The sequence below is a fragment of the Helianthus annuus genome, chromosome 11 (assembly GCF_002127325.2).
Source record: "Helianthus annuus cultivar XRQ/B chromosome 11, HanXRQr2.0-SUNRISE, whole genome shotgun sequence".
NCBI classification, from domain to species: domain Eukaryota; kingdom Viridiplantae; phylum Streptophyta; class Magnoliopsida; order Asterales; family Asteraceae; genus Helianthus; species Helianthus annuus.
The window spans coordinates 146,984,672-147,001,043 of NC_035443.2; the positions used below are offsets into that span (position 1 = coordinate 146,984,672).

At 36.8% G+C, this 16,372-nt stretch overlaps 1 protein-coding gene across 1 annotated transcript; it reads right to left on the reverse strand.

Annotated features, from left to right (window-relative positions):
* Window positions 1–11,423: 11,423 nt before the first annotated feature.
* LOC110887906 (uncharacterized mitochondrial protein AtMg00820-like) lies at window positions 11,424–11,732 on the reverse strand. The gene has a single exon (XM_022135465.1). The coding sequence runs from the start codon at window positions 11,730–11,732 to the stop codon at window positions 11,424–11,426; it is 309 nt and encodes a 102-aa protein (XP_021991157.1).
* Between the last annotated feature and the right edge of the window lie 4,640 nt (window positions 11,733–16,372).

Genomic DNA, 16,372 nt, shown 5'->3' on the forward strand with positions numbered 1-16,372 from the left:
TGTTTTAAAATCGTCGGAAAATGTTGAGCGATTTGAGCCGGTGACGGCGGTTTCCGGTGAACTGTGTGAATCGCCGGCGTCGGAAAACAGAGGTAAAATCGTAATTACGTGTAAACAGGGAGGGGTAAAAGCGTAATTTGGTGTACACGTAAGGGTAAAATAGTAAAATCGTGAATACGGAAAAGTTTCAGAGAGTGTATGAAACAAAATGAAATGAAATGAAGATTAGGGTTTCGTAGGAATATTATAGTAAACAAGGAGGGGTAAAAGCGTAATTAGGTGTAAACACAGGGGTAAAATAGTAAAATAGGGAAAAGTTTAGAGAGAGAGAGTGTGTCAAACAAAATGAAATGAAAATTAGGGTTTCGTAACAAGCAGGTAATAGTATGCAAGATCCGGTGACACAGAGGGTTGTTTTGGAAGGAGGTTGTTAACGGCAGAGACGGTGGTGGACGGTGGAGACGTGTGGTGGTAGGAGGCGGTGGGAGGGTGGTGGATGGCGGTGGAGAGAGGGTGGGGAAGATTGGGGGTTTTATATATGGAGATGAGATGTGTAAGAAAACTGGTGGATGTTTGGCGTTTTAGATGGGGTGGGGGTTATATAGAGTGGCAGTTTTGTAATTAGTGTGGATTGTTTGGTTAAGGAGTAGTTGAAGACTGGGAGGAAGTTCTGTATGTTGATTTTTAAAAAAAGAAATAATAATAATAAAAAAGAAAAGAAAAACACATAACTATGAGACCATTTATTAAAAAAAGACTCAATTGGATCTTTTAAAATTTAAGATGCGACTTGTATACGTGTATAGAAGTCGTATATATGTTGTTGGGTGAAGCGTCTATATTCGAGTCCAATAGTTCATGTGAAAAAAGAATATATAAGTTGTATATTTGTATATTAGTATATTAGTGGTATATTTCATGTAAAAAAGAGAATATACAACTCATCTATTTGTACATGAGTCGTATAATTCATGTAAAAGAAGGATATTATACGACTTGTATATTTGTCAGGGTGTCGAAAGATTCATTAGGGGTGTGGTATAATTCTGGACCAATATATAGTGTTTTGTTAATAAGAAATATATAAATGTCTATTTTTACATTTTTGGCCTAAGTATGCGCTTTTATTATGTAAGGGTTTAGGTTTAAGAATTTGCATTATAAATGTTATAAGTTACAGAGTAAGGCTTGGGTATCATTAGGTTTTGGGTTCGATTCTTACAAGAATTTTTTTTTTTTTCAAATTTATTAGGTTTTCTTCTGAATAGGTGTATATGTATTATTGTCTAGTGGAGATGGACATGATCGGGTGATTCCGCTAATGACATGATAATACTCCAGTGGTTCGTTAGTAACCCAAATTTGTCGTTCAAAAAAAAAATATTTGTTTTTTGTTTTCAGTGATTATGGTTTTGGGCCTAGTTGTTTGTCAATTAGTAACGCGTTTGGTTCTTGTAATGAATAGCTATTTGTCACTTATTGTAATGAATGGTTGTTTGTCACTTAATATCACCATAATGATAGATCGTTGACATATACGATTACTATAAGTTTCTGACTAATAAATTTGTTTCTGTCAGATTTTCATCAAAACTCTCATTCTATATCTAATTCACTATTTTATTTTAAGCCTTCAAAATGTAATTTAGATAAATTATAACTAGTTTGTTACTCTCGTTTGTCAGAACTTCAAAGATTAAACCCCAATACAAAATATAATGCAACTTTATTGATGAACTTCTCAGAATCACAATACAAGAACACTAGCCAGTCATCATAGATTGACAGGCTTTCTAAATGAATCAAATGATTAAAACAAGAACAAAGGATTCCTCACGAATGTACGTGTAAGGAATCAAAAAGATGATTTAGGGTTTGAGAAGGAGAAGGCAAAAGAGAGTCGGTGCACATCATCCCGAGACAGCCCCCTCTTTTATATATGAGAAAGACATGAAACCCTTAGCCCAATATAAGGAGCAGCCCAGCATCAAACACGAACACAGGCCCAGCACATGTGACCAACGGTAACAAGCAGCCCACCATCAAGAGATCACACCTCAAAAGGAAACAAGATAAAATATTAGAAAACGTTAAAACTGAATATATAGAATATTTTTAACACCCCCCTCAGTTTTAATGTTTAAAAAGATTTGTGAGACCAAGAAACTTACACATTTCTTCATGATGTCTTGGTAATAACTCTTTTGTGAACACATCCGCAAGCTGGAATTCAGACTTTATACCAGATGTTTTGATGATACCTGCTGCTATTTTTTCCCGAAGGAAAAATAAGTTGACCTCAAAGTGTTTTGTTTTGTCATGAAACATAGGGTTTGCAGCTATGGAAATGGCTGCACTGTTGTCACAATTCAGTGTCACTGGTAAGGCAACATTGATCCTTAGTTCCCTTAGAACATTTATCAGCCACAAGATTTTGCAAGAGGCACTGCACATGGATCTATATTCTGCTTCAGCAGATGAACGAGAGACAATGCTTTGTTTCTTGCTTTTCCAAGAAACTAGAGAGTTTCCGAGAAAGATACAGTACCCAGTGACAGACCTTCTGCTGTCAACACACTTGGCCCAATCTGAGTCAGCATAGGCTGATAACTGGAAGGAATCGCTCTGTTTAAACATAATGCCATAGCCAGGAGCATTTTTTAAATACCTCAGCAGCCTAAAGGCTATCTGAGAATGAGCTTCTGTTGGTTTATGCATATATTGGGACAAATAGTGAACGGCATAGGCAATATCAGGGCGAGTGTGAGAGAGATAAATAAGTTTGCCCACAAGTTTTTGATATTCAGTGATACTGACATCATTTAATTTCTCATTTTTACTCATTTTTGTCAAAATGTGGTTTTGCTCTATGGGACAGTTAACTGGCTTACACCCGCTCATCCCATATTCATTTAAAAGATCCATACAATATTTTCTTTGGGTGAGGCAAGTACCCTCACTGCTTTTGATGACTTCAATACCAAGAAAGTATTTTAAGAAACCAAGGTCTTTAATTTGAAACTCCTTTTTTAAACAGGATTTCACTTTATTAATTTCATCAACATTGTTTCCTGTTAGTATAATGTCATCAACATAGACTAACAAGACAATAAACACAGAATTATCAGATTTAACAAACATAGAATGGTCACACTTAGACTGAACAAAACCAATTTTAACAAGAACTTGGACAAGTTTTTCATTCCACATACGAGGGGCCTGCTTTAAGCCATAGAGGGACCTTTTTAACTTGCAAACTTTGTTTTTGTTATTTACATTAAGACCATCAGGAGGAGACTTCCTCCCTTAGATTTCCATAAAGGAAGGCATTATTTACGTCAAGTTGATATATGGGCCAGTTATTTTGAACGGACAGACTGATGATGCATCTGACCGTGACCATCTTGACAACGGGAGAAAAGTTCTCCTCAAAATCGATACCCTCAACCTGACTAAACCCTTTGGCAACAAGTCTGGCCTTAAATCTATCTATTTCACCATTAGATTTGTATTTGACTTTGTAAACCCATTTACTCCCAATGGGTTTCTTCCCATGTGGAAGATCAACTATATCCCAAGTGTCATTACTATATAAGGCAGAAAGTTCATCATTCATGGCATCTATCCACCTTTTATCTTTGCATGCTTCTTTATAGTTAACAGGTTCAACAGTTTTGTTTAAGTTAGCAGCAAAGCACATATTTTCACTAGATAGATTAGCATAGTTAACAACTTTATCATAACTATATTTAGCATTTCCAACAATGAAGTCACTAAATCTCTTAGGGGCAGACACATGTCTAGTGGACTTTCTAAGACTAGGTTGGTTACCCTCAGGAAGGACTGATTCATCATTTGTACCACTTGACTCAACCCTCACAGACTCACTTTGAGACTCCTCATGATGCTGAGCATTAGCCATGTCACCTGAAGCAAATGACTGCTGAGTGTCAGCAGCATCAATTGGCTCATTTGAGCTACTGTGTTGCTGTGTCTTAGGTACAGAATCAGGAGACTCCTTCTCTTCATCATTGGGATTTGTATCACTTGAAGGTTCATAGATATCAAAAAAATTGGAATGATTTAAAGTATTTGTTTTGTCAAGATCGAGTTCAGAAAAAAAGTTTGGTTTTAAAAGGAAAAATGGTTTCATAAAAACTGACATCTCGAGAGAAGGAGAATGTCCTTTGATCCAAACTCCAAAGTTTGTATCCTTTTTTAAAGTTTGAATATCCCATAAAGACACATCGCTCAGCTCTTTCTTCAAGTTTATCGGTATTAGTTAAGACAGTAAAATAACATAGACATCCAAAAACTTTCAAGTGATCGAGAGAAGGTTCAAAGCCATAAAGCAACTCATAAGGGGTTCTACCACCTAACACAGACGAGGGTGTCCTGTTAATCAAATAAGCAGCAGTGAGAACACATTCAGACCAGAATCTTAAGGGAATACCAGATTGAAATAATAAAGCTCTTGTAACATTCAGGAGATGCTTATGTTTCCTTTCAGCAATCCCGTTTTGTTGGGGGGTGTAAGTGCAAGAGGTTTGGTGAAGTATGCCATGTGTTTTAACAAAATTTTCCATTTGAGTGTTGATAAATTCGGACCCATTATCACTTCTGAAAATTTTGACTTTTGTTTCAAATTGAGTGAGGATCAGGTCATAGAAGTTTTTAATATTTTCAAACATTTCAGTTTTGGACTTCATTAGGTAGACCTAGACAGATCTGGAGTAGTCATCAACGATGGTGAGAAAAAATTTATACCCATCAAGACTGGGTCGTTTATATGGACCCCAAACATCAAGATGAACAAGGTCACCAATATTTTTGGATTTATGGTCACTTAAGGGAAAGGGAACTCTATGCTGTTTGGCCTTGTGACACGTGTCACACGGCTCAACTTGTCCTGTTTCATTTTTAAGTTTTAGAACATGTAGGACTTGGTCTGCTGGATGACCAAGTCTGGAATGCCAGAGCTTTATTGTTTCAGTTTTATTAAAGCAAGCAATCACAGGTTTACTAGAATTACCACAGAAATAAAGACCATCCATTTGCCTACCAATCACCAGGTTTCTCTTTAAGGAAACATCCTGAATATAACAGTTATGCTCGTCAAAAACTACTTTAAGTTTGTTATCTTTAGCAAGTTTGTGAACAGAGATAAGATTCACACAATATTCAGGGACAACAAAAACATCTTTCAAGATCACATCTTCAGAGAGTTTAAAACACCCTATTTGTTTAACTTTAGCATCAGTTCCATTTGGATGTTTGATAGTAATATCATACTCAGATACATCAACTAGATTAAACATGTTGTCATTGTTCATGACCATATGTTGATTAGCCCCTGAATCAACGATCCATTTTAGTTTATTTTGATGGAAAAAGCTAGAGTTAAAACAATAGGTGTTTTTATAAGACCCTAAAGGAGTAAAGGCACTAAAGCACTCACCACCCATGTTAGATTTGGCAGAATCTTCCAGCTTATTTTCATTTAACAGACCTAGCAGCTTGGAAAATTGATCAGCAGTTAAAGCATTCAAGGAAGAATTAGCAGATTGATCATTATTGGCAACAGAACTATTAGCAGACACATTTGCTTTAGACCATTGAGAATTGTTTTGATTTGGTTTATTTCTATAGTTTGGAGGATAACCATGAATCTCAAAACATTTCTCAATCACATGACCAACCTTATTGCAGTGAGTACATTTTAAGTTAGGATTTGGACCTTTGTTAAAACGCTTTTTATTATCATTAAATTTTGTTGCCTTGGCAACAAAACCAACATTTGGAATTTTAGAGGATTTATTTGAATCTCTGTGTGATTCTTCTCTAGAAATGATAGAAAAAGCAGTTTTGACAGTAGGTAAAGGATCCCTAGTTAACAGATTTGTTCTAACAGGTTGATAAATATCATCTAATCCCATTAAGAACTGCATAAGTTTGATCAGTTGACTGAATTCATTGTATTTAGTAGAAGCATCACAAGTACAGGAAGGTAGTTGAACCATGGCATCAAATTGTTTCCACATCGTATTGAGTTTATGATAATATTCTGAAACACTAGCCCCATTTTGATTAACAGAATTGATTTTTTGGTATAACCCAAACACAACTGACCCATCAACCCTGTCATAAGTGTCCTTTAAATCACTCCAAACTTCACTAGCAAGCCTAGAATAAACTTGACCAACATATAATTCTTCAGAAACAGAATTGAGAATCCAGGTTAAAACAACAGAATTGCATCTATCCCATTGACTTGCAAGAACATCATCTTTAGTTGATTTGGTACAGGTACCATTAATAAATCCTAGCTTATTTTTTGCAGTTAAAGCAAATTTCATAGCATTTGACCATACCACATAATTCTCAGTTCCTTTCAACTTAATATTAACAATAGTAAGACTACTAGAGTCACTAGCATGTAGGTATAACGGGTCACTTGCATCTAATTTACTAATCAAGGTGACAGAGGATTCCCCTTGATTTTCTGTATCAGGCATAGTAACACACAGTCACAGAGAAGCAGTAACAACAAGAAAAGCAGTCACACAAGAAAACACCAAATATCAAGATAATCACAAGAGCAGTAACAGCAAGGAAAGCAGTCACACAGTCACAGTGAGAACAGATAAACACCGAATCAGAACAGCACACCAGAGAAACAGCAAAAAATAAGGGACAAGAGGTCAGGGACGAAGCGAAGCCTGAACAGAGGTCCGATCAGAGGTTCATCACTCAAAAGGTGCCTCCGCAGACAATATTCAGGGAGCTAAAAGACACAAACAAATGCAACAGAGTGGACCCTCTCTGTATCCCAAATCAAGCCGGTCTCACAAAAAAACCCGGTATCAATATGCCTAGACACAAACAATAAAGGATGATGCAAAACTAAACAAAGAAAAAAAAGGAAAGATCTCACAGTGGGTGCGGATGAAGTCCAAGGGATCAAGACTTGTAACCTTCACTTAGGGTTACAAGAGCTTGATCAGAAGACAGAAGACCAAAAAAAAAAAAAAACTCTGTTGGTTTGCCCTAAACGGGACCAACAGGAAGTACTTCAAGCAATCCAACGAGAAAACCCTAAAAATTAGGGTTTCGTATATCCAACAGCGGCACAACAACCACGATCAACAAGGATCCAGGAAGGACACGGCGGACCACAGATCTGCCAAGAAACCACCACAAGAATCAACCTTTAATTTAAAACCCTTGGATAGAAACCTCCGGAGAAACAGGCAACGGAAAGTGCAGCGGAAGATCACCAGAGCACCAAATTAACCTTGGAGCTCTGATACCATGTCAGAACTTCAAAGATTAAACCCCAATACAAAATATAATGCAACTTTATTGATGAACTTCTCAGAATCACAATACAAGAACACTAGCCAGTCATCACAGATTGACAGGCTTTCTAAATGAATCAAATGTTTAAAACAAGAACAAAGGATTCCTCACTAATGTACGTGTGAGGAATCAAAAAGATGATTTAGGGTTTGAGAAGGAGAAGACAAAAGAGAGTCGGTGCACATCATCCCGAGACAGCCCCCTCTTTTATATATGAGAAAGACATGAAACCCTTAGCCCAATATAAGGAGCAGCCCAGCATCAAACACGAACACAGGCCCAGCACATGTGACCAACGGTAACAAGCAGCCCACCATCAAGAGATCACACCTCAAAAGGAAACAAGATAAAATATTAGAAAACGTTAAAACTGAATATATAGAATATTTTTAACATCATTAGTCAAAATTATGCTCTAATCTGAATTTATAATTTTCATTGATTTGCAAGTTTGCTTTCCAAGTCAAAACTCAATTCTTCCAAACACTCCAAATAGTAACTACAACAACATGTGATTATCTTTTCTTGGTTTTCTAAATTAAACATATCGATTATGTTTTAAACAATATTTGTAGCATTTTAAAACTATTAAAAATAAAAAGTTGGCTCTTGTATCTACACTTATAATGACGGATCTAGAAAAAAAGTTGACGGATAGCGCGGGTTAATTTTTATTTTTTGTTAAGGAATAGCCGATGCATTAAACGAAGAAGAAGAAAAAAATTGCACTAAAATTGTACTTTGTCAAGAAAGTTGAAGGGTAGCGTAGACAGGGGCGTAGCATTTAAGGGGCCGGGAGGGGCGCCCGACCCCCCGAACTTTTTGCTCAGTAGTGTTGTACATGTAGTTTTCGTATAGAAATTTTTGGGTATATACGTTTTCGACCCCCCGGTTCTATAGAAATTTCTGGGTATATACGTTTTCGCCCCCCCCCCCCAACGAAAACTTCAAGCTTCGCCACTGAGCGTAGACCACCTCTCAACCTATGCTAGATCAACCCTTCTTTATGAACATATATTAACAACAATGATTTGATGTTTCCATAGATAGCAATTCTTCTTAGAAAAAATTACACCGTTAGTCGTTATGGTTTCTACCAAATTTCAATGTCGGGTATTAATAGTTTTTTGTTACAAAATCAGGTATTAACATTCTAATTTGTCACAATATTGAGTACTAAGGCCAAATCTTGTCACAATGTTGGTAATAAGGTCAAACCTTGTTAACTTTTTTAATAAGTCTTACTAAAATGACTATTATGCCCTTTAATAATTAAAGTTTTTAGTCATTTTGTAAAACTTATAAATCATAGGGAATATATGTGTTAAATAACCAAACTTGTTAAATCAAACAAAAAGAAAGCCCGCCTTTTAGGGGGTCTTCTCCGGCAAAGTCGCCGGATTCCGACCATATCGGATCCGTAAAAATTGTCCGTTAACTCGTTTTTTTCGTTAATATTTAACTCCATCATAATCAAAACTAACAACGCGTTTGTGTCACGTATAAATCCGCTAGCCCGTTTAACTCTGAAATTTCCATCATCCTCTTGATCCATTATATCTTCAATTCGAGTATAAATATAATTCTCTTGACCCGATTCGACCTCATTCCCACACAATTTCACAACCAATTTCGTCTCTACAACTGATCAGAGCCGCTTTGGCATATCGGAACTTCGGTGATGCAATTTTTGTACATAACATCGCAAACTGGCATGAATATTATATGCTACTTGTTCGTTTTATCATACAGAAGCAAAACCCCATATTCATTTCAACTTACAAAATTACTATATTCTTAGAATGGAAATTTGTTTTAGTTATTCTTATAAATCTTAACTTAGTTTATTATTTAGATTAAGTTAAGAAGTTTATTTTATTAGCATATTATTTATAAACCTTATAAATAATAAACTTCAAATCCATTTAATTTTATAAAAAATATAACTAAAACAAAAAACATTACTTTAATTTATTTTAGTCAAATATAATTAATTAAAAAAAAAGACCCTCTAGTTATTAAAGGGCATTATAATCATTTTAGTAAGACTTAACAAAAAAGTTAATAAAGTTTGGCCTTAGTACTTAACATTGTGACAAAGTTTGGCCTTAGTACTCAACATTGTGACAAATTAGAACGTTCATACCTGATTTTGCAACAAAAATTTATTAATACCCGACATTGAAATTTGATAGAAAGTAAGGTGTAATTTTTTCTTCTTATTAACATTCAATCAATTCATTTTCTTTCTTTCAATTCTTTCTAAAAAACATCTCTTGAGAACTATTTACTAAAGAATTATTTACTAAAATGACACAGATGGTCCTTGATATTATCCATATAACATTTGGACACTCAACCCTCAAAACATTATTCATTTTGTAAAGTTTTTAAATAACCAAATTCATAAATCTAACCATTTAGATTTAGGTACATTATACAATCATGAATTTCTCAAATTCTTCACCTCATATTATTCCCGATAAAAACATAATATAATTTACATATTATTTTCGAGATGTTAGAGCGATGTTATGTGGTTCAAGACGATGTTAGACTTAGAAAGAAGTCAAGTAAGATGCATGTGGATACACACACTCACACACCAATCTCTGTAGCTTAGAACATCCCCAGACTCCAATGCTCCTATCTAGACGCATACGGATGCTTGTGTGGCTGGACAGAGCCATCAAAGGCCTCGTCCGATGGCATTTGTTGGTGGCTTCGTGTCAACTAGTATAAAGACTAATAGAGAACAATAGGGACTTGTATTACATTGTGAAAAGTTGTAATTAGGGTTTACAAAAGGAGGGTGTTTATATAGAACACCATATTACACATCTAGCCCCTATACTATAACTTATTGTCTTCTTTCCGACACTCCCCCTCAAGTTGAGTAGTGGGGTCACCAAAACTTAACTTGCTAAAGCAGCTACTAAAAGCATTTCCGTTGACAACTTTCGTAAGAATATCTGCGAGTTGATCCTTTAACGATACATATGGGAGCTCTATGATTCTTTCCTCCAGTTTCTCCTTGATGAAATGTCAATCTACCTCCACGTGTTTTGTTCGATCATGTTGAACTGGGTTTTCCGAGATCTATATTGCAGCCGTATTGTTACACATAACTTTACTGGGTGCCATTTGGGAAAAACCAATGTCTTCTAGTAGCTTCCTGATCCAAAGAACTTCGCTTAACCCTCGAGCTATACCTTTAAATTCCGCTTCTGCACTCGACAGAGCGACCACATTCTGTTTCTTACTTCTCCAGGTAACAAGGTTTCTACCGACCAAGGAAAAGTACCCTGATGCTGACCTTCGGTTTTCCTTATCTCCTGCCCGATCTGCATCAGTGTAGAGCTCAACATTTAAATGCCCATTTGTTTTGAACAACACTCCATGGCCTGTGGTCCCCTTGAGATACCTTAAAATTCTCTGAGCAGCTTCCATGTGGGCAACTTGTGGTTGGTGCATGAACTGCCTTACCACTCCAATAGCATAAGCTATATCAGGGCGAGTATGAGATAGATAAATTAACTTTCCCACAAGCCGTTGATACCTTTCTTTGTCTGCAAGCTCTCCATTAAGTTCCATGTTAAGGTTGTGGTTTACCACCATTGGAGTATCTGCTAATTTACAATCAATCAACCTAGTTTCTGCCAGGAGATCAAGGACATACTTCTTTTGGCAGATAAAGATCCCCCGTTTAGACCTGAGAACTTCTATCCCGAGTAAATACTTGAGATTCCCTAGGTCTTTCATGTCAAACTTTGAGAACATATTCTTTTCCAGCCGTGCTATTTCTTCTACATCACTTCCGGTAATAATCATGTCGTCTAAATATATAATCAAGCAAGTTACGAGGCTGTTTCTTCTCTTGAGGAACAAAGTATGATAAGTGTTACTTTGGTGATACCCATATTCTTTCATGGCCAAATTGAACTTTCCAAACCATGCCCGAGGAGATTGTTTTAGCCCGTATAAAGACTTTTTCAACTGACATACTTCCCTTTCTTTAAAACTCCCTGAAAAACCTGGAGGTGCATCCATGTAGACTTCTTCCGTTAGGTCTCCATGGAGAAATGCATTTGTAACATCAAACTGGTGGAAAAGCCACTCCTTATTGGCTGCCACGGAGAAAAGACTCTGATGGTGTCCATTTTTGCAACGAGAGAGAATGTCTCAGAGTAATCGATCCCATACGTCTGAGTGTAACCATTGGCTACGAGCCGAGCTTTGTATCTTCCAATGGAACCATCTAGTTTATATTTGATTGAATACACCCACCGATATCCAACCATTTTCTTTCCTTTAGGCAGAATGCACTTCTCCCATGTGTTGTTTTTCATAAGAGCATGCATTTCTGTTTCCATTACTTCTCTCCAGTTCTTCTTACCCTAGGCTTCCTTTACGGAACTTGGTATTTGTTCAGAATATATGGAGGTAACAAATGCTTTCACACTGTTAGATAAGTTCCCGTCAACCATATTAGCTATAGGATACCTTGAATTTTTGGTTGCCCTTTCTGGGGAGTACCGTTTTGGAGGAACCCCTATATTGGCTCTAGGGGGTAAAACGTATGTCCCCGGAGTTGTTCCAGAGCCTCCATCATGTTGTTCATTTGATTCGAACTCTCCTTGGACTGCATTTTTCTGCTTAGCAATCTCCACCTCTTCTATTGTCTCAGGAATTTCATGATTGTTAGTGATAACTAGATCAGATTCGGGCACATTTTCAAGGATTGGAGAGTCACTTACCTCGAACGCCAGTCTGGATGATTTTTGGGTGGGACTTCCGACAGCCTTTGGTGACTCATTAGTATGTGTGGATATATGAGATGACTCGTCTTTGCTTGCGGATGGAATCCACTTCAACCAACTCAGTGAGTCCTCATGCTCTATCCCTCCTGACCACAGAGATGGGACTGATAGTAATATTCTGTTTTAAGAAAGTCGCAGTGGACCGTGGTAATCACACGACGTCGTAATGGGTTATAACATCGATATCCTTTCTGATTCACCCCATAACCAACAAAGACACGTTTCTCGACAAAAGGGGCAAATTTGGATCGTTCGGTTTTGGGTATATGGGGAAAAGCTGTACTACACCCAAAGACCCGAGGTGGTAAGGTAAGAGGTGTGGTTAGTTTGGTGAATGTGGATAAGGTATCTACGAGAGTTTTTAGGTCAAGGGCTTTGGTTGGTAAACGGTTAAGGAGATACACCATTGTGTTTATAGCTTCGGGCCAAAAGGATTTAGGGACTTTGGATTCAAGCATAAGGGCCTGGGCCATTTCTACTAGAATGCCATTTTTCTGCTCAACTACACCATTCTGTTCTGGGTGTTTTGGTTAAGCGGTTTGGTGAATCGTTCCCCTCTCTTGAATAAATTGTTTCATGGAGTTATTAACGTACTCGCCTCTATTATCAGATCGTAAGATTTGAATGTTGGTTTTGAATTGAGTTTGGACCATGGTGTAAAACAGTCTGAATTTGTCAAAGACTTTAGATTTATGTTTTAAAAAACACATCCATGTCATCCTGGTACAGTCATCTGCAAATAATAGGAAAAAAATGGAAATTTTGACCTCCATTAGTTTCAGTTGGACCCAATGTCACGGCCCCCGACCCGGTTTGACCCGTTTCAGGAGCCGCGGGACAGAAAACCCGTGGTATTTAATTTAGGCGACAACGAAAGTCTTTTTAAAACAGGATCTTTTAATATTTAAAACTGCCCGTTTACATGATTTAGGGATAAAACTCTGGTAATTTACAATCATTTGATTTCACTGGGAAATCTTTTATTTTACAAAACAGGTTTCTTTATTTTATCATGAGCCACTTTCTTAAGCTTGTAGTGCTTCACAGCACTTTTCCTGGATCATAACAGATCACCTGAAACCTGTTTGAAAAAGGTTTTGTCAGCGGGAAATACTGAGTGAGTTCATTCAGGTTTTATAAAATGACCCTTAGTTATAAAATTACAGCATAAGAGCGATTATAATGGTTTATATCTTATATTTATCTGGCGCCGTGTCACAATGGTGACTATGGTCATACCACTATTAGGTCAATGAACCCAAATAGTGATGATTATCCCTAGTAGGTCAATGAACCTAACTGAGAAAAAAATTAGTAATGTGCACAATACCCCACTAGCCAGTGATTCGAGATATCCACAACTTAGTCCCTGTAATTATAACTTTTGAAAATAATTTGGAGTATTGTAAAACAGTTGATAAAAAGAGAATGACTCACATTGTAGATTTAACGAGCAGTGTATAAGCCTACTGATTTAGCCTTGTTTAACCTAATTTAAATAATAATGCACACAAACTGGGTTAGTAACTAATACAGCAGTTTACGTCAATTCACGAGATTAAACCCCCACAACGATTAATAAAGTGCAATACTTAACAATTCAGCGGATTCACAACGAATGACAGAGTATAGTCCGAGTTCGGACAACACTCAAACATTCAAGTCGAAATCACGATGAATAACAAAGTATAAACTCAATTTGAGCAGCACTCAAACAATCGTTGGATAGTTACAATCGATCGGACGTTGAATCGTAATAGCGATCGAGTTATTACCCTGATTGCGGCAGCGATTCGTGAATTGTGTGTGTTGTGGAGTATTTCTGCTATAACTCAACGTGTACAACGAATTTCTTAGTCGTTTTTGTGCCAGAAATCAAGTGCCAATGCCCTCTATTTATACCCGAATTTTGACCCCCGTCGCGTGACGCGAGGGGTACCCCTATGGGCGTCGCGTGACGCGAGGGGTAACCTATGTTCATAGGGTAGCTACGTGTGTGAGTAGGTTTGCTGAATTGACAGATTCTTAAAATTCAAATTCGACAGCAAATTATTTAGATAATCGTAACTAGGGTTTTACCCCCCCCCCCCCCCTGAGTTTTAGGGGCCCTGATCCTGATAATTCTGAAAATTCTAGGGTTTATGCAGAATTACTTGGGTTTCTCAATTAGGGTTTCCTTAATAGATAATTAATATACTAAGTATTGGTTTTAGTGAGAGTTGTTACATCCTCCCCACCTTAATAAAAATCTCGTCCTCGAGATTTAGTGGAATAGATGAGGATATTTCTGCTTCATTTCTGTTTCCAGCTCCCAAGTGTATTCTGGTCCTCTCCTTGAATTCCATTTGACTTTGACTAATACTAGTCGTTTGTGCTTGAGAAACTTGACTTTCTTGTCTTCTATTTGCAGTGGTTTCTCTACAATTTCAGCTTTTTATTTACCTCTACATCTTGAAGAGGTACTACCAGGGATTCGTCTGATAAACATTTCTTGAGATTGGATACACGAAATACCTCATGTACTCCAGCTACTCTTCTGGTAGTTGTAAACGATAAGCAACTAGTCCTATACGTTGGATCACTGAAAATGGTCCTACGTATCTGGGACTTAGCTTTCCTTTCTTACCGAATCTAACAACTCCTTTCCAAGAAGATACTTTTAATAGCATTTTGTCTCCTTCTTGAAACTCCAACGGCTTTTGTCTATTATCTGTTATAACTCTTCTGGCGATCTCTAGCCGTCTTCAGCCTTTCTTTTGTGATACTGAATATCACAGTCGTAGTCACTTAGAATTTTCATCCATCTCCTTTGCCTCATGTTTAATTCTTTTTGCCCAAATATATATCTTAAATTCTTATGACTCGTATAGACAGTAAACTTACTTCCATACAGATAATGTCTCCAAATCTTAAGGGCAAAATTATGGCTCCTAATTCTAAATCATGAGTGGTATAGTTTTCTTTGTGCTTTTTCAATTGCCTTGATGCATACGCAATTACCTTTTTGCGTTGCATTAACACGCATCCAAATCCTAACTTTGAAGCATCACCATATACTTTAAAATCTTCTGTTCCTTCTGGTAAGGCTAAGATTGGGGCATTTGTTAATTTATGCTTTAAGATCCTAAAGGCTTCTTCTTGTTTAGGTCCTCATTCAAACTTAACTGTTTTACAGGTTAGCTTAGTTAATGGTATAGCTATCTTGGAAAAATCCTTAATAAATCGTCTATAGTATCCGGCTAAACCTACAAAACTCCTAATTTCCATTGCGGATTGCGGAATCTGCCATTTGATAATTGTTGCTATCTTATCAGGATCCATGTGAATACCTTCATGATTCACCATATGACCTAGAAATTGCACTTTTGGCAGTCAAAATTCACACTTCGAGAATTTAGCGAAAAGCTTCTCTTTTCTTAACAAAGTTAAGAGTGCATGCAAGTGCTGATGACTTTTGGCATAAATAAGTATACCGTCGATGAAGATAATTACAAATTTATCAAATATGGTTTATAGATCCTATTCATCATCTCCATGAATGCTGCAGGTGCATTCGCTAATCCGAAGGGCATGACTATAAACTTGTAATGACCATACCTAGTTCTGAAAGCAGTTTTAGGTATGTCTTCCTCTTGTACTTTCAATTGATGATATCCGGAACGTAAGTCGATCTTAGAAAAATATCTAGCTCCTTGAAGTTGATCGAAAAGATCATCAATCCTAGGTAATGGGTATCGATTCTTAATTGTAACTTTATTCCATTCTCTATAATTAATACATATTCTCATCGAACCATCTTTTTCTTAACAAACAACACTGGTACTCCCTAAGGGGATGAACTATGTTGTATGAAACCTTTACTTAATAATTCATCTAATTTATTTTTCAGTTTTAATATTTCTGTGAGTGCTAACTGATAAGGTGCCTTGGCTATTGGTATAGTTTTTGGAATTTAGATTAATCCTAAATTCTATCTCCCTATCTGGTGGTAATCCTGGTAACTCTTCTGAGAATACATCTGGGTATTCTGAAACTCCAGGAATTTCCTTAAGTTCTTTACTCTTAGTACTAATGATTACTGAAATCATATATACTATTCCTTGCTTTCGTTCATAACTAGCAACTTTCATTACTGATATGAACTTCGTGACCTTACGTGGTTTATTTCCTGTAATCACAATTACTTCTCCAGC

Coding starts and splice junctions, on each gene's coding strand:
- LOC110887906 (XM_022135465.1), bottom strand. CDS start 11,732: ATGGAAACAGAAATGCATGCTCTTATGAAAAACAACACATGGGAGAAG.